This window comes from Aspergillus pseudonomiae, assembly GCF_009193645.1.
Source record: "Aspergillus pseudonomiae strain CBS 119388 unplaced genomic scaffold BDV37scaffold_121, whole genome shotgun sequence".
NCBI classification, from domain to species: domain Eukaryota; kingdom Fungi; phylum Ascomycota; class Eurotiomycetes; order Eurotiales; family Aspergillaceae; genus Aspergillus; species Aspergillus pseudonomiae.
In genome coordinates this window covers 43,902-62,431 of record NW_022476113.1, presented here as the reverse complement: position 1 = coordinate 62,431, position 18,530 = coordinate 43,902, and the positions used below count along the sequence as shown (strand labels likewise).

Below are 18,530 nucleotides of genomic sequence, written 5' to 3'. Positions count from 1 at the left end.
GTACGCTCATACGGTATCATGTATATGTTGCATAATTGTAATATGAAATGGACCAATCATAATGAATTCAAGAGTAGATACCATAACCTATGTTGCCAATTTCGCCTTGCCTGCCTATGACTGATGCAGAATAAATCATCCAATGTACGCCTCTATCCGGTATTGCATCCTGATGGAACTATATAAGAGTGAATGTAAGCAATTCAAACGGAAACGCCCCTGCGTTTCCAAGATCTCCAAGCGACACACCACGCGGCAACGGCCACCCATACGCTCAGCGTACATCCCAAGGCCCAGTATCCAAAGCATTTCCAGCCATGACACTGGCCATCTGTCGAGCCATTGCCTCCATCCGTGGCGTCTTGGTAAAAGCGGGAATAGACGAGGCCCCACAGGGCAGCGCCTGCTGCCGGGAACATGGCAACGATACCCCAGTTCGTGCCGAAGTTCTCAACGCCCCAGACCACGGAGATGATGATGGGGACGAGGGAGAATGCGCTCCCGTAACCAAAGCCGATAAGGCCTGTGGTTACGTGGGTCAATTCCGGGTGCTGGACTGGTAAGGGGGATGCGAGGATAAGATAACCAAGCGAGAGGAGAAGAGCGGATGGGAGGAGGAATGTTAGTCGGGATAAAGTAATTCGCTTTGAACCGGACGGTGAGCTGGGGCGCAGAGCTTCTCCATTAGTTGGGAACAGATGGGTTGCTGGGGGTGCGAAGAAATCCGACAAGGATCCTGTGAGGAGTCGGGCAATTGTTGAAGTAAGCGCAATAGTTGTCACATGCGTAGATGGTTTGCCGGCAGGGGAAGGAACATTGGAAGAGCTTGACTCTGGGGTCAGTGCTCCAACCACAGTGCCCAGCTAGAAAGGTCAGCAAATCGATGTACAATGGCGATGCGTGAGTGCCACTTACATTGTTGATGTATGCTTCACCTGGTCCTGTAACCAAGAAGAAGCCCAAGGCAAGCCACCACATCGTATGATCTTTGAGAAACACTTTTGTTTCCCAGTTCAATAGCCAGTTTTTCTTCCTGCGTTCCTCCTCCTCTCGTTCTTTCTCGAGCCTTGCTGCTTCCCTCTCTTCCTCACTTTGGGTCAGTGATAGCGTTCGTTCTTCGTCGTCACCATTATCGGACGGTGAGAACGTCCCGTAGGCAGCTCTAACCTCGCTTCTCGACCGGAAGAATTCGCTCTCTTCCAACAGGCCACTCCTCTCAAGTTCTTCAACTGCTTCATCAATGTATCTCTCCTCATCCTCATCCACAATCCGTAATCCAAAAGTCCCAATGACGCCAATACCAAAAAGCAATGCGGAGAGGAAAATGAAGTATCGGAAGACGTCTACATCGCCACGGCTGCCATCTTCTAACCGTTCATACAAGAAGTACGTACCCACTTGGCTCTGCCACATGCCACTAAGGCCAAAAGCAGCTATGGGGATGGCAAGCATAATGCCCTTGTGTTTGCCCCTGCCAAAGTTTTTGGCGCAGGTCGTGACGGCGGCCAAGTACATACAGCTCGTGGCAGTCCCGACGCACACGAAAGCGACTACCATCACCCAGAAGGGGTACCCATTTCCACCTGCATCTGGAGGTGGGCCGTTCTTATACACGATTGCAGCTAAAAGGTAACCTATTCCAAAAACCGTGCCGGAAAACAAAGCTAGCGGCGACGGGGTATACCGGTCACAGAGGTATCCGAAGATTGAGACGGGAAGATACATCGACACACCAGCAGCAATCGATACAGCATTTACTCGGAGCTGAGTGTAATGAAGACGGGTAAGAAACAAGGGGCCGTAAAGGGAGAACGCAGTGATGCTACCGGCTCCTAGGCTGCATCATCTTGTCAGCAAGACCGGTTGGCGCAGAATGTAACGAGATCTTCATATTGGGCTCACCAGGTTACTACCCCCAAGGCAAAGCTACATATCCGTACCACTTCCTTAGCCAGCCTGCGGCGATCCCTTTCCACTATTTCTTCAACAACATCGTTCAAGAGACCGTCTTCACTGTCACTATAACGGCGTGTAGAGATCCTAGATTCCGGTCGTGAGTGTGTATCTCTACCCTGTGTATCTCCACCAGAGTCATAGGTAGCCAGGATTGGACGGTTTGTGTCAAAGTCTCGTTTATCAATAGATGAGTCGCGGCCATTAAACGGCGACATTTTGTCGTCGGTCTGGCTAGTGGAGAGGAAGTGTAAAAAGGCGGTTTTCGTACAACAAAGACTTTAAAAACTATATATAGGCCGATTCGAGCTGGATAAGCTAGGATCCCGTATACTGTTCCTGTGAGCAACTGAGCAGTGAGAGGGGATCATTTGACTGAGCTCCGAGGCGAGGCTCCGCTACGTCACCGGGAGGTTTTAAGGAAAGGGCATGTTTATGGGAATAGATTTCGAAAAGAGTTATACAGAATAAACTCGAGGTAGACCTACCCACTCACACACACTAGAAACAAGATAGACAGGCGGACCTATGGAAATGAGGTAAGGGAATGAGGAGAAAGAGTCATGCATCTGCTGGCGATTACACCGCTTATCGCCGACTACACGTGACGTGTGCTTATCAGTCATTCAATATACCCCCTTTTAGGCAACTCCCTCGACTCAGTGACCCGCATACTGTATCAGAGTCTACTTAGGCGAAACCATAAAATTAAACATGTATGATTATGATGTTCTTGTCTAAAGCCTCCCACCATTTATGTACATTAGCATACTTCTGGAACGTCACCCTCATAGCTCAACATGGAAAAAGGTCCAGGGAATCGGACAAGTTCCCGGGAGGTATAATCAACAAGACATGTCCGAAATAGAAACAAAACCTAGACAGAAAAGAAAAAAAAAAATAAACAAGGACAAATTCATACACGCCATCAGAATCGAATCGCTCTCGCACGAAAGACCTTCTATGATGCTCCAGGCATTTATAGACAAGGGCTCTGAGGTGAGCATTGTGCCATGATCAATCGTCAGTATCGTATTATCGGTTGTCGAAAGACTCCTCCGCCGCATCCCTGGGGCGAGTCGTTAAAATGTCGTCGACATCATTGGACGTTGGCAGGGAAGAAAAGAACAGAAACAGATGGAACGATAACGCCTGGTCCATTGCATGCAATTTTGACGCCGTATCCCGTTGTTCTCAAATGATTCTTTGATCGACTGACTTGAAAGAGAATGCAAAGCCGCTAACTCCAAACTCGGTAAGGTGAAACAGACTGAAGAAAACGGTGAAGGGACCAAAACGAAGACAAAAGAGAGAAAAAAATGAAAAATGAAAAAAAGAATCCCAGAAATCAAGCAGTGGATATGGAACAACAGAAAAAACGTGGGGGACGTAGAAACAGTAGGATGCGAGACCAACACTAATAACTGACTTCACCCGGATCGCTTTCCACCACCCCTTCATCCCAATAGCGATCGGACAAATCTTCTTTGCCAGACACCTGGGATCTTAGAGCAATGGCCTCGCCCTCTCCTCGTTCAATATATTCGTCCTGGGTGAGCTCCTTCAAGATGCGCTGGAAATACATTCTGAGGGTCCGGAGGCCACGCAGATAACCGCGGTCGATATCATCCGGATGATGTGGGGGGCAGGGGGCATCCGGAGAAAGCTCATCTTCGCCAGTGACACAGTTTGCAAAGTCGACGATCTTCAGCTGAACATCCATGTTATTATGTCCCTCATCAGAGGTACGGCGTTGCAATGGAATTCGCTTGCTGTCACCACTCTTGTCATCCTGTGGAACCTTCTCAGGGGAAGACTGCTCGCCATCATAAAGGATCAAAAGACTGCTAGCGTAAAGCCGATACCGTTTCAGCTTTCGGATCATATTCTCTAGCTTGGACAGTTTTTCAAGGATGACAGGGATCTTCTTCGCCACGGTGGTATAGCTGACACCATCGTAGAGGAATCGGGTGAGAGCGTCCTGGAATTCACGCCCTGACTTTAGATCCCGACCGAAGTACTTGTCTTCAAACGTATATTCCTGTTTCTTCACATTCCAAGATTGCATGCCGCAGAGTCGGACACCTAGCTGCTGAGAGGTTGTGGACTGGCACTTCCGTCTTTGAGATTTCTTTTTCTTCTCATTAGCTTCGATTCCGTACTGGCGTGTTCCCATTTTGAGATCGAGGACGCAAGGCTTGTTCATGCCAGCAGTGAGATCTTCTAATAGCAAGAAAAATTGCACACGTTCATCCTTTCGTGTCTGTGCCTCTTTGGGGTTGGAAGGAAGGAGGAAGCGATTGTCCTCTTTTGGTTGAATGAAAATTTGATCCTTCGGTGGCATAGCGGCAACAGAGCCATCCTCAGCTTGTACTGCATCGGCTGTACCGGCCTCCACGGCTTCAATATTGGGTGACTTCACACTCTGAGGAGCCGTCGGCACCATTTGAGCATCCGCTTCCATGGAGAATATCTCGTCCTCTCCATCACCGCCATACCCATCATCTTCGAAGAACATGAGTTCGCCTTCTTTCTTACCCGGGCTCATGCTCCGTCGTCTTTGCAAACCACTTCCTGAATGACGGCGCCTTACCCGGCGAGACCGCGAGACAGAGTTAGAGCGTGGCTGGGACTCTTCTGTTCGAATTTGTTGGAGGCGGTTATGGTTCGAGTCTAACGCGGTAGACGCTGACGATGATAAGCCGGGGCCATCACCTGTTTGTTTCATAATATCTATAGCAGCCGACCGTGGTGGCTCATTGGGGACGGATGCATTGCGACGGCTACTAGCAGTGTGATCCTCCGATAAGTTGGCCCTCCTGCGCGTAACACTGTCCGAGGACATTCTTGGTAATGTGATGTGGCCTCGAGCATGACGCCGGTGGTGGTGAATGGCTGGAGGACTGAAGACCTCTCGGAGAACCTGCTCCTGCAGCTTGCGGTTGACCGTCGTGGCACCCCAGCTAATCTTGGGCTTTTGGGGAGGAGTGCCTGTGTCGTCCAGAGATCCATTCTTCAGCCTTTGTTCGCCAGTGATCGCTGTAGCACCTTGAGCACATCTCTCTCGACTCATTGTTATACCGTCCGCAGTTCTTGGCCGTTGTGGACGAGAAAACAAGTCAGCCGGGATAATGTGCCGGTTATTTTCAAGGATCACCTTAGGAATGATTCCAGTGACTTGTTTCTGACTAAATATCCGTGGCTGATCCACGGTTTCAGTCAGACGAGAACCGTCGGCAGTTAGTGAATTGGTCCGTTGGGCACCGTTTGTCTCACCCGTGGCAGGTTCTGCATTTGCAATCTCCGTATTACCCTCTGACGTTAACTTGGAACGCTTGGGGTTTTTAGAGAAAGTAACATTCAACACACCGATGTACCTGAAGAAAACCACGAATTAGCCAGGTGCCGCAAAGAGATTACACATTAGCAGGGGTAAAACAAGATAAGCACTATATCAATATACCTTGGAAGGAACATGAGCATCTCCGGGTGTCTGCGTTCAATGCGCTCATAGAATTCATTCTCCCGGTTGTTGAGCTGTTTACACACAGCGCGCCTCGAGAAACGGAAGACGGTCGTATGGCCACCAACCTGGTGCCGGTAAGGTTTCAATTCTACCGCACCCAACGGGGCCTCTGCGCCGTGCTTGCGTCCACGGCGCGGAATACGTTGACGTTGTGTTGGTGTCGCAGTCGGAGTCATTTCAGCCTCATCGGTCACACTTGACTCTTCGTCGCGAGTAGACATGCCACTTTCATCCGCCGAACCAAACTCCGATTCGCACGTTGAATACTCACTGCTGCGATCGGTTGTGGCGCTCGGGGGCATTTCAATCAACTCTTCTAATTGTGGAGCTTGTCTGTCTTGCAGATCACCGTGCAGAATTCTACTATCATTTTTAGATCGAAGAGATATATCCACATGATTGATTTCTTGCTCATCAGAGACGCTATGTCTCTTGGGCACTAGAACGTGTCTACTCTTCGTGGGCGATAGGTCGAATGGTTCCGCACCATGTTGACCATCCGGATAAGACTGGACCTGATCAACCTCTTCAGAAACAGTGACGCGCTCATGGGGGTAATACACAGCGGACGAAATTTGTTCATCGTCTTCATCTTCATATTGTGCAGAGCCACGGCGCCGTTCTCGATCTGTATCGGACGAAGGTGAGAGACCGGGGACCTCCTTCGAGAAGTAGTCCCTGCCGCCTTCGGTAAATTGCGTGGGGATGCTTTTGGAAAACGAAGTACCGCGAGCACCGCCTGGAGTTAGATGGAAATTGCGGATCTCCTCAAGTAAGCTGCGAGGCAAAGTTTTATAAGGCTTCCTAACATCATCGCTCACCGTGCGCTCCGACGTTTCGACCTCTGGGATCGGGGTGATCACCGGAGCATCGGCCATTGACAGATGAGATAAACTTTTCGAGCTTCGAAGATTAGAATCATCCATGGACAACAGCAGTTGAGGCTGTGAGTCAGAGAATTCCGGAAGGCGGCGAGGTTCAGAGTGGATAGCAGGTTGATGCTTGTCCAATGGTTCTAGGGAGTCATCGTGCCGTCTTCCACGTTCCTCCCTTCTTTTGCGATCCGGTGAAGTAGTATTCTCCTTGAATAGACCTAGATAATGGCTTGACTTACGGCTGCGCACATGAGACGTCGGCTCCGCGTTAGTCAGGTTTGCCTCGATCGAGTGGTCTACTCTGCCACGACGACCACGGCTCGAGCTGCGACCAATTCCAAGTTCAGGCGCAGCGTGCCGCGAGGGCTGGTCGAGCTTTGGAAATGACGTTGTCTCGTGCTGGGTCTCTGCAGGCAGATGGTCTAAGGGGACCACTGAGTGGCGTTGCAGAAGAGACACATCATTGAGGGAGGAAGAGATCAAACTGCGGTTGACGAGCGACTCCTCTGGAGACTCAACAACGGTACCATTCGAGGCCGTCTTGCGTAGAGGTTGGAAACTTTCCCAGCCCGAGATGTGCGAGCTTCGTTGAGCCGTCTCGTGCTGCCTATCCAGGTCTACATCAGGACCAACGGAAAACAGTGGGGAACGACGAGTCGGTATAGCAGACGGTAATAGTGACGGGGGGAAGGAAGGATTTCTGTGGACGTCAACTTCCATGTGGGAGAGGTTGGCGATAGTGTGACGGGGGAGGACCTTGGAAGAGGGAATTGGAGAAGGAGAAGCGGATGCATTTTCGCCGGCAAGATTCAAGCTCGTGGACAGTTCATTGTCTGTGTCTCCTTCGGGCGGAAGCTGCGGCGAATTACTAAGTTCGTTATCAGAAGGGAGGTAGTGGGTAGCAAAGATGCTATCTCTCTCCGACAACTGGGGGCTGTGAAATAGGTCGGGACAGGCAGGCTTTTCGTGGGGGACGGTCGTGGCCCTTTTTAGAGCGAACCCGGCCGATGGTTTGGCCCATTGATGAGCGGTGGGGGATTCAGCACGGGAAGGAGAAGGAGCATCTTGGATGCCATGGTGGAGGAGCTGATCCCGGGCGTGGTGGCGCGGCTGCTTGTGATGACGGCGTTCAGGCCCGTCAGAGCAATCATTTTGGGCAGACGCAACAGGTGTCACCAGGGGTCCAGACCAGGTATTTTCTGATACAGACGGAGGGCTTGACATGGGGAGGACATTGGTCGGGCGTGCACGACGACAGGAAGATCGAAGGTTGAGGCCAGAGCGGGCTGACTATGGTTAGTCCGTTTTTTTCACCTCAGGCGCAACGACGAAAAGATCAGGTAGAGGGGGTGAGGATCTGGCGTCAACGAGTTAGATAATAGAGTCACTATTGGAAAGACAGAGCAAATCAGCAGCATTTAGCCACGTTCCGAGAGAAAGGCACCTTACAGGCTGGAAATTAAGCGCAGCCACCGGAGATGATAGGCATCGGAATTGGGGGGGGGGGACAATGCAAGTGTTATCGGATCGGGGAGGTTTCGAGTAGTAAGGTATGTTTGGAGATAATGATGGAATTGAGTATAAATTAATCGGGATTGGGTTTTGGGGGTGAAGAGGAGGGGTGGGAAGGTAAGGTAAAACGAGTAGCACTACGGAGTACAAGTCGTTCTAAGAGGGTAAGTAAAGCACGCCGTCCGAGGAGGTAAAGTAGTAGGGAAGAGGTAAAGCACTAGAAGGAACAGTTACCGGGGAAGTGTTCTTAGTGGTAAAGAGAGTTAAGTTGCAAGGGTAGTCACTAAAGAAGAAAAGCAGTTGGTCGAGAAATGACGCGGATCTTCGTCACCGCCTTAGTGGGTCCCAGGGATAAAAAGCAAATGAAAAAGCAAAAAGAGAAGGGAAATAAAAAAAGAAAAAAAAAAAAGAAAAACAAGTTTATTGAAGAAAAGGGAATAGCAGCGTTCTTAAAAGATACAAGAAAAAGAGAGTTTACAGCGATGTCAAGATAACAACAGGGGGGAATGCAGAACAATGACCACGGGTTTGGGTTTTGGACTGGATTCTATCGGTCTTTCTACTGCATACGAATGCGAAGACAAAGGATTGAAAAGTAAGTGAGAATTGGGAGAAAATAAAGAAATTGAACTATAGGGGATCTGGAAAGGACAGCAGAAGAATATGGAACTGGAGACAAAAAAGAAAAATGATCATGAAGTCACCGAAGGGGACATCTCTTGTTCCCACCTGCACTGGGGACTGAGGAAATGGAGAAAGAACCAATCACTGGTCATGGCAGTAGTAAGAAGAATGGGGACATTCCCCCAAAACAGAAGGGGTGGTCATCTGTTCCATACTGTTCCGGGTAATCTGATTCCCATCCAGTCCCAGGCAGTAAGGATACCCAAGCTATTGGAAACTTCTGTGGATACGCCACTTCTCTGGGGTATTACTGTACTAGTACGGGCTATCATCCAGGCCCGATAGTACTCCTAGTCTAGTCTAGTTACTTCAGATAGTCTTGCTAATACTAGTAGCTTCAACGGCCCTCGTTAGAATATCACGGTTCAGATACCACAATGTTCGGCAATCATCATTATGTGTTCAGTTTTCTTCTAGGCTTTGGAATGAAACATTTTATTTGCGTACATGATTTGGGTACATCCCTTTGCATATGATATAGGGAAAATCAAATCTTGACGACGAACCAAACGTCGCTCCAGAGGATCGGAGATCTCGGAATGCAGACCCCATCAAATCAACAATAATTCTAAGGATGACTCGTATAACTTAAAAGGGGTTCCCTTGAATTTTGCTCTTGGGCAAATAATTAAGACCCTCAAAGTTCCACGCAGCTTCCATTGGACACCTTGCGTGCTAGGGTCGGTATAGGTAGCAATTAAGTCTCAATACTCAAACTTGCGGTCACCCACGAGACTCATGAAATTACTTCACTCGTCATTCAACGAACCGCCCCTTAGAATCTAAATATTCCGATTACTATCCGTAACGTAACGGTGATAATGGGTGATATTCCATCTCCATTCCTTCCATTCCGCTTCATCTCCACATCCCACATGATCGGATTAGCCCCAACCTGCCAATCATCGAGCAACGTGATCGACTTGCTTGGCCATGGTACCTTCCGGCATACGGATGATAAGGCATCAACATTTCTTGAAACTCTTGGGTTCACCGGCTTATCTATATACCACGGAACTAGACATACCATCCTGGTCGACTCCTTCCTCCTTGCAGCCGGAGTTTCCCCCGTTTCTCCCGCTTTTCCTTTCAGGCAGACCACTTGGTTGAGTTCCCAACATAACTCTATGCCAAGGTCTTATACCTTAGGGGGTACCTTCAAGGCTTCCGGCGAGTAGCACCACATCTAGAAATTGACCAATACGATGCCGTTTACCTGCGCCTCGGTAGGACATGGCTGACTCCGTGGATGATCATCCGTGATGTGCAAGAAAGGGGAACCCTACCATATTTGTCAGAGCCCAACGCCCAGACGGCTTCCTCAGTGACACGGCTTTCTTGGTCTTTAACGGACCGTTTTCCGAGAGTAAAACTCAAAGCCTTGGTTCTCCAGTCATTGAGCTTTCCATTACCAAATCCAAAAGTAAAAGGAATCCCACCAGCTGAGCGAAACCCTTCCACGTGATCCTATCATTCACTTACTGTGGATTCGAATCATTCTTCGGGATATCAACGCTTTTGGAAGTAGTCCCCTATGTCCAGCTTTGCCGGTGAATTATCCAACAACTGGAATGTTAGTCTATCAAGAGACCAGCGGAACCAGAAAAACCCGTGGGAGGAATCTCGAAGTATGTGTCAAAAAACATAAAGCCAACCGAGGTCTACAGACTCCAACCATGGTTCTGAAAAGATCGATCACCTGACACCGTATCCTGCTGGCTGAATATTAGGATTTCATCATTCAGAGTGGATCTATCAATTTGTATCATATATTAACCCATTGGCCACACAGCAGTTAGTTCTATCGGGCAGTGGTATAGAACACCAGTATGACGGATACTTCCCCTTGTATCACCTAACCTACCTCGAAATTGGACTCGTCGGCATTATTGCCCATAGGTCTAATGTTCTAGCTAATCATTGACCTGGCTTTATACCAAACATAATACCCGTTCCTGTTCTCAACAGGTGCTCTCAATAGGATCAGAATAGTATCCTCGCTCATTACAACAAATTGAATGGCCATATTTTTCATCGCTCCGAGGTGAGCTTGCGAGCAAGAAAACAAAGTGCTTTCAAGGAGCTATAGATCAGTCAACACTGGGTAGGAATAGGCTAAGTATGTCTTGGTACGTGAGTCAGAAATACAGCAGCAATACTTTCTCCGTAACGTATAGACAAATGGATATATAGTCACGACTTCAGTTCATTTTCAAAGCTGGGCAACTGTGACGTTTATGCGATAAGTTCCTCGCCAATTCCGCAGGAGCCCGCTGACAGTAATGAACAGTCACATTGCATATACCGAGTAAGACAATTCATTGACCTCAACTCAGTTCTCACATCGGCTACTTAACCCTGTTGACCATGACTAACTCTTAAGGTAAACGCAACCATGCTTTGAGGGAGGTGGCACATTTGGTTTATTTTCGTTCTGCGTCATGGATTGCTGAGCCTCCGCCATGGACAAACTTTCGTTTGTCTACTCTGTATATACCTCAGGTAATCGTCCTACCATATTCGACAAAGCAGATAATATCAAAAATAGTTGCTAGTTCTTGTTTCTCTGACTCATTGATCTGCAGAGTTCAGATCGACTCGCCAGCTATTCTCCATGATCGGCCGAGTCATGCGCTTGATATAGGTAACGAGCTCTGCTCTATCTCAAATATACACCGAAAAAATCACCTCTGGAAGCTGTTCTCCACCTCGACCAGGGTTTGAATAACAGCCACCATATTGAACTTCCAATGATAATCAACCCGAGCTTCATAGCGATCCAAGCGATTTCAGCGCATTACACAAACCTATTAAGCCCTATTGGCTCTAAATGCACTTCTCTTTGGACCGTGGCTAACCCAGGGACTGTCCTAACGCAGACAGGTTATACGAGTTAGGATCAAATATATTTATATCCCATACTTGTTTGCCGTGAGACTCAGTGTCGGGATATGTACAACTGGACAATTTAATGGCTACTTCAGACCTCGCATTACATCTTATAATATGTTGCTAGCGAGGCAGGGAGTTTTTCCTCTAAAGCTCAGTCCAGTAAACTCCTAAAGCCGTCGGTAGAGTGCATGGCCAAGTCAACTGTTACTATACTGTTTTCATGGTTACAGAGCTACAATTTGACGGAGATGCAATAGCACCATCATACAATATATACTGACTAGAGTAGTCTATTCAGTCCTTACAAAGTGATGTCATCCAAGCAGTTGACAAGTTCCGACACACTTGACATGACGGCGAAAGGGAAAGTAACAAGTAACGTCCACACATCATGGTTTGTACAGCCTATGGAGTAAGTATGGATAGTGTTTTGTTGCATACGTACTAGTTATAGCGCAACTTATCCATAGTTGACTGGAAGATAAGGTCTGCGATGAACCGGCCAGCATGCCGATCTATGCCATCTCAGAGGCTGTTCTGCTCTGCTGCTTTGTTGTTCCTGGTCCGGTAGCCACATCTATCTTTCTAAGATAGACTAGCTATGCAGATTATCAGTGCTTGATTTCACTATTATATGATCAGAACGGTATTCATATGCTAAGCAAGTAGATTACATCTTGGTTATAATGCGGAATTTAAACAAGAGGAACCCGAGAGGTAGCTAGTGGATGTAGTGAATTGATGCTAACAGGGCTTCTTCAGAGGTACGAATGCATACAGAACTCAGGTATCGATACTTTTAGAGACCAGGGAACAGGCGACCTGGTCTCTTCGGAGATAACGTGGATAAAGGATTAGGCGCAGCTGTTGAAGCCATTTGAATCAACCTCAGCGCCCTTTTTTTTTTTTTTTTTTGGACAATTACAAATTTGATAAAGTATATTACTGAGTATGAGCCAAGCTAGCCTTTAATTCGAATGTTTTGGCTATGCTGTTTTGGATAAAGCCATTTGCTATTATTACGGTGCGCAGCGGGGAAGCTGCCCAGTATATCTATTCCAAAGAACGATACTAGTCCAAGTTTGTTTGCGAGCCTTCCAGTCCAGTGTAGCTTTTCTTTGCGTTCGATGATTGGTAGTTACTAGTTATAGCTTTCTGCTAAATAATCAAGCTTAAGTTCAATAGTCATGAATTTCTATTAGAGGCTCCTTTTGAATTGAAGGTAAAAAACACATGTGTATTGCAGACTTATTCTATTATCTCTTATTTTCTTTCAGCTGACCCATTCTTCTTTTTACTTTACTTTTCGCCTTCTGTTTCTTTCTTCTTGGGTAAGAAATTTCGTAGACGCCTGTTGGCACTGTGGAACTGTCCTATTGCGCGTACCAGGCAGTAGTTATGCTTTTCCTTTAATATCATTGGAACATAAAGCGTGATGCGCCGGGGCCGGCGATGTGACGAGAAGTAGTGACAGTCCAACGGTAGGTTCCGAACTACCGCCAGACCAACAATAATCCCTACTGGCGTGAGAGCATGCAGCACGAAAGCACATCCGAGCAGGGGTCGGGCGCAACGCCTGCCCCTCTCATGCTCTATTCGAGCTTCTGGCGATTCGGATGCTTGTCTCCCCGCAGCACCACAATGGCGAGCGCTTTCTCTCCACCGCAGCAAGACCGAAAGGTTACACTTAATTACTGCCTGCCTCCTTGATTATTGTCACTTTTCCTAACTTTTCCTTTGAACGTCTTCTTACTTTCAATTAACCCAACCTCTCTAATTTGTATGTCGTCCAATCCGATCAGGATCCAGGACTTGCACATGTTTCACCCATACGTAGATGTAGATCTTTTCAAAGGACTGCTTCAATGAGTGCGAAGGGACCTGATTAGCCGCAACAATCTCTATCATCAGAGAAACTTTTTGCAAAGCCCTTTTGCAAATTTGACTTGCACGGAGTGACCCGATTTTGTATACTGAGGCTTTCGGACTTCACAACAGTTCCCATAACCGAACACATCTTGCCAAGATGCACAGGCAGCTACGCTTGGATACCTCCGTTGGAGACAGTCAGCGATATTCCTTCATTGAGACGCCACTTGAAATGCATGCTTCTGGATTACGAAATGGTCAACAGCAGCAAGAACCACTGCCGTCGCAATCAATAGCAGGATCCAAGTCTGATCCTATACCCGCACAGGCTGCAGCAGAGCAAGGACAACCACAACGCCTACCACCATTGAATGAGAAGGCACAGTATGTGCGGCAAGAAATGATGTCTCCTGGTCACCCAGGAGGGCCAAATTCTGAAGAGCACCCTGCCATCTCTGCCCCCTTTGCCGACGTGGTGCCTCAGCCGGTCCAGCAACACGATGCAGTGGTGCCGGACTACTCGTATGCGGTGCCGCCTCCAAACTCCCCTGGACCACTTCCGGCCAAGACCTATCCAGAAACCCCAGCGCAAGTAACCCGGCTGCAAACTATGGCTATTGTACCGGACACGAATCCCCTGCAGTCTCCACAAGTACCCTACTTTCCTGGGCCACCGAAGGCCTCAGGGACATCCTACACGCCATTGGCAGACGAAGTTGCAGCCTACCATCGGCCAGGCCAGGTATCGCACCCTAATCAACAGATAATAGGTGGAACATGGAGTCATGGCATGTGCGATTGTTCAAACGTTTGGACCTGTTGCCTTGGCATCGTGTGCCCTTGTGTATTATATGGGAAGACGCAGTATCGTCTTTCACAGATGTCAAGGAAAGAAGACCCGACAAACTTGTTAGGTCATGAAACATGTAATGGGTCATGTACAGCGATGGCTCTCTTATGTGGCTGTCAATGTGAGCATTACTATCCCGTGGTCTCGGCACTGGGCGTTGACAGTTTCTATAGGGCTCATGGCGACAATCCAACATAGACGAATCCGCAAAGCGTATGGTATCCGAGGAGACATTGCATCAGATTGTGTTAGAGCGACCTGTTGCACATGCTGCACTCTCATACAGGATGAAAAAGAAATCAAGACACGTGAGGAAGAGCGTGCGAATGCAGCCAGGGCTACAGGATCAATCCTTGTATCGCCATACTTGGCTCCCCCGCAGATGACATACGGTCCTTTGTCAAGATAAGTGAGATAATCTTTGATATCGCAATTATCGTGAGGCGTGGACGAGATGTTAACCCTCTGACTCGGATATAAACGGCGGTCTCCGTCGAGACACATCGCCTATTTGCATTTATGAGCATTCACCATCTTCGCTATATACCCAGCACACTTCTACTAAAATTAATTTTTTGTTTTATACAAAACTTCAGGCCGGATTTGCGTCAATGATTCATAATAATTCACTTTTTTTTGTCCATGAGGGGTCTTGGCGTTGCTTTTGAACAATTCCCTTGCATACAGCGGTCAGTTCGCTTCGGTGTGACGCTGGGCTCTTAAAATTCGAGAGTCTGGAAATTTGCGTATATACAACTCTCAGACAGCCTGTATATAGAGGATGGACGACGCAATGTAGATTCAACTCTTAGGAAAGATTGAAAGTTTCAAAGAAACTAAATTCTTGAAAATGCGGGCAGAACGTGATCGGCTGATCATCTACGCCTTTGTTAGGCGGTGACGCCAATGACTGAAATCTGGACCGCAGTGGCGGATCCTTATGGCGCTCAGCGTTACGGAGTTAATCGCATAGAAAATGTACCACTATCCGACTCCGACCCTCGCTTGCATCTATCCCAGCCAGTTACTGCTTCAACAATTTGTATCGCTTCGTTCGATTTATCTGCATATACAGCTTTGATTGTATCGGTGTACTCGACTCTTTTGGTCCTCGCCGTCGCGCCTTTTCTGTCACTTTCCGTTCCGATCTTCGGCATCTAGTCACCAACTTCTCGGTTGAACACGCGGGACCAATGGAGGTTTGAGAGCTATTCTGAACGCTTCCTCGGCTGGAAATGGTGAGGATACCTCGGATGGTTCTGTGGCATATATGAGTGACTACAACCGCGTGGTCTATCTGCTCAGATTGATCGTTCGACCATGGGGGATGACGTTCGTCTAGCCCCTCGTCAGATATGGGCACAGCCGACGACGTCTTCTACGAAGACTTACCACCCCGGATGTACTCCATTCGTGCTCCCTAGTGAAGGTATGCTGCAAATGAAGATGTGGTTCTACGCGATGTCACTTCCGGGCAAGAATTTGGTTGCCTGCGCTGTCGGGTCTCGAAAGCTGGCTAACATGACTGCCTGTGACCTTTTCTAGGTTACATTTATCTCAATCTCTCCTACTCGATAGCTCTATCAGAAAATGCAGTTTTCGAGCCAGTCTGCACGAGTACAGCGACCGCGTCCAGAGGTCCATCTCCAATGCTCGATACCCGTGACCCCTTTTACGCTTCGGTGACTCCGCAATTATATGCCATCGGCTGCGCAACTGTAGTTAGCTACCTTCTCGTCATTATTCTTCTTATAACACCACGCACGTTTTATGTTGGTGGTCCTGGTGGTGGGGCCAACTTCCTAGGTCGCCATGGCATGATCAGTGGCTCCTACAGCGGTAATTCCTCGGTGGTGGGAGTTGGCGGCCGGCCATGGCTGCAGAAAGTGGCTGCACTACTTGTTGCTATATCGTTGACAATTGCGACTGCCGATTCATTCAAGGTGGCCGAGGACCAGTATATACACGGCTACTCTGATGCCGATGCGCTTGCCTCGCAGGTCATCGACGGCATGGAAATCCGCGTTATCAGAGTTATCTCGAGCACTTTTCTCTGGCTTGCCCAGGTTCAAACCCTGATTCGACTCTTCCCTCGACATAAAGAGAAGGTTATGATTAAATGGGCTGGTTTCGCCTTGATTGTGTTGGACACGATTTTCAGTATTTTAGATAAATTCCTGGTTCAGAGCAACACTACACGACCTCGATTATATGAAGATGCAATACCCGCGCTCAGTTATCTTTTCGAGCTTGCACTTAATTTGCTTTATGCGGCATGGGTCATTTTCTACTCGCTATCCAAACATCGGTTCGCGTTCTTTCACCCAAAGATGAGGAACATCTGCCTAGTGGCCCTTTTATCCTTGTGTGCGGTTCTAATACCAGTTGTGTTTTTCGTTTTGGACATCGCAAAACCTGAAGTCGCTGGCTGGGGTACATACATCAGGTGGGTTGGATCAGCGGCGGCTAGTGTTGTGGTTTGGGAGTGGGTAGAACGCATCGAAGCTTTAGAACGAGATGAAAGGAAAGATGGTATTCTCGGCAGGGAAATTTTCGATGGTGATGAAATGCTTGAAGTGACTCCTTCTGAAGAGGTCGACTGGCCTCGCCAGAACACTAGAAACGATAGGGGAGGAGGCACAGGCACATCTTCGGGATGGGGAGGAATGATGGGGCTGGCTCAGCGCCCATTGCGCACTCGAGTCGGTCATCCTGGGGGCCGTAACCGGCAAACTCGTGCTGACGCACAAAACTCTGCCATTCCCAATGACCCCCGCCACCGGGGAACAGCCCGGCCTACTCCGCCACCCGCTGCTGCCACACCTGTCAGCCGGGCGGACACTACGAGCGCTGCCAGTACTGTGTACAATGTACATTATCATCCTGTCTCCAGCCCTACACCGCCGGTCGCCATGCCGCATATGGAGGAAGAAAATGAACCCGACGACTATGGCGATGTGGCCACCAAGGAATTGGATACCGCTGTAGAGGAGCATCGATCAAATTCGGCTCGTGAGCACAGCTCAGCGGAGCATACCAGGGAAGAGTCGCCCCAGATCATCAACGTGGACGACCGATGGCGTACTATACTCAACCCCTTCAGGCGCAGGCGTGCGTCTCTACCTAGGGAAGTTGCTTCAGCACAAGCAGAGGAGCAGGATGACCCTAGTAGAGATGGAGATGAGTTGTACCACAGGGAGACCAGCGAGCAGGATTCGTCGCGACCCGTGGTCAATCGTTTATTCGCGCTCAATCGCAAACCCAGGCCCGGCTCTGGACGACAAGGTTCTGATACCCCTTTGCCGGTAACGGTTATCCCCGCAAGGCGTCGAGGCCAGCACACGTGGTCGCCTGAGTGGTTCACGGAGTCCAGTCTTCTTGAACCATCCCCAGGTCAGCAGCCCCGGCCAAATCGCGCTGACTTGCCAGTAAGGGTGATACAACCACAGGCTCGCACAGCCGCACCTTGGGCAACGCCTAACGAAGGAGAATTTGGCTATGGCAATTATGAGTTACGTTATGACCCCGAAGCGGCAGCGCTCGTGGGACCTGATGAAGCTCAATCTCATCCTCAGTCGACCGATAACGCTCGTTATGATACATATGTCGACCCCGAAAGACATTCCGTTGCTGAAAGGCATCGCCAAACTCAAGAACTAGATCAATCTGCGCCCGAGCAGCTACAACCACCACAACATCATCAGCCGACCAATTCACTGACTGACAGTCAGGCCACCCTTGAAAATTCTAGACCTCGGTGAGAATCCGAGGCTCATGTTCTAGGAACACACTTCTTTGGCGAACCGCGTATTTGTCGGTCCCAGTTAGACGATGCATGATGACCTTAATCGTCGAATTTCTTTGTCTTTACATTAATCTTTGATATATGCTTGATTTAGCGGGAGTATCGCTGGATGTATCTACTGGGATCCTTACTTTTCTTGATCTTCTTCTTTCTTGTATTCCTCTTTTTCACTTTATCGGGACTGGCACAGGGATCACTGGCTTAGGGGTCATATGCGGGAAGTGGGAAGGGTCTATGGTCCACACACTGCGTTCCGAAGGTTTGAGCAAGGTTCTAATGCAGTGGCGAAAGGGGGGTTTGGTGCACAAAAGATACCCATGGGATTTACGTATCAAGATAATTCACTGTAGTTACTACCATTATATAAGCTGTACATACTAATATGAATTCGTTTGATTGGATTGACACAGCCTCTCCGTAGAGTCGGGTCGAAATACTTGCAAGATTAAATCTAGCTTGGCGAGGGGTTTAGTACTTTATCACTAAGTTTAAATATCAGATTGACTTCTTGATTTGCTCAAGCCGCGTCGTATCGCTTTTAAGCTACACAGATTCTCGTATAAG

At 48.5% G+C, this 18,530-nt stretch overlaps 4 protein-coding genes across 4 annotated transcripts; 2 read left to right on the top strand and 2 right to left on the bottom strand.

Annotated features, from left to right (window-relative positions):
* Positions 1–27: 27 nt before the first annotated feature.
* Positions 28–2,474, bottom strand: BDV37DRAFT_263384 (MFS transporter). The gene is made up of 3 exons (XM_032083551.1): positions 1,903–2,474; positions 916–1,837; positions 28–863 (listed from the first exon to the last, which is right to left on the bottom strand). The coding sequence occupies exons 1-3, from the start codon at positions 2,169–2,171 to the stop codon at positions 204–206; spliced, it is 1,851 nt and encodes a 616-aa protein (XP_031935731.1). The 5' UTR covers positions 2,172–2,474; the 3' UTR covers positions 28–203.
* An 896-nt stretch (positions 2,475–3,370) lies between these two features.
* BDV37DRAFT_276134 (inositol polyphosphate kinase KCS1) lies at positions 3,371–7,578 on the bottom strand (the record flags this gene model as incomplete). Its single annotated transcript, XM_032085511.1, has 3 exons — positions 3,371–5,330; positions 5,417–6,650; positions 7,224–7,578. 3 exons carry the CDS (start codon positions 7,576–7,578, stop codon positions 3,371–3,373), a joined length of 3,549 nt encoding a protein of 1,182 aa, XP_031935730.1.
* A 5,890-nt stretch (positions 7,579–13,468) lies between these two features.
* BDV37DRAFT_291103 (DUF614 domain protein) lies at positions 13,469–14,972 on the top strand (the record flags this gene model as incomplete). Its single annotated transcript, XM_032088864.1, has 2 exons — positions 13,469–14,282; positions 14,335–14,972. 2 exons carry the CDS (start codon positions 13,469–13,471, stop codon positions 14,568–14,570), a joined length of 1,050 nt encoding a protein of 349 aa, XP_031935729.1. The 3' UTR covers positions 14,571–14,972.
* Positions 14,973–15,067: 95 nt separating this feature from the next.
* On the top strand, positions 15,068–18,367 carry BDV37DRAFT_263376 (PalH/RIM21-domain-containing protein). Its single transcript, XM_032083550.1, has 2 exons — positions 15,068–15,590; positions 15,707–18,367. Exons 1-2 carry the CDS (start codon positions 15,482–15,484, stop codon positions 17,920–17,922), a joined length of 2,325 nt encoding a protein of 774 aa, XP_031935728.1. The 5' UTR covers positions 15,068–15,481; the 3' UTR covers positions 17,923–18,367.
* The last annotated feature ends 163 nt before the right edge of the window (positions 18,368–18,530 follow it).

Bases quoted from the DNA above. Each gene is read 5' to 3' on its own strand.
- BDV37DRAFT_263384 (XM_032083551.1), bottom strand. From the start codon at position 2,171: ATGTCGCCGTTTAATGGCCGCGACTCATCTATTGATAAACGAGACTTT. The intron at 1,838-1,902 runs GTGAGCCCAATA...AAGATGATGCAG, and splicing joins GCCTTGGGGGTAGTAACCTG to CCTAGGAGCCGGTAGCATCA. The intron at 864-915 runs GTAAGTGGCACT...TGACCTTTCTAG, and splicing joins GTGAAGCATACATCAACAAT to CTGGGCACTGTGGTTGGAGC.
- BDV37DRAFT_263376 (XM_032083550.1), top strand. From the start codon at position 15,482: ATGGGGGATGACGTTCGTCTAGCCCCTCGTCAGATATGGGCACAGCCG. The intron at 15,591-15,706 runs GTATGCTGCAAA...GACCTTTTCTAG, and splicing joins ATTCGTGCTCCCTAGTGAAG to GTTACATTTATCTCAATCTC.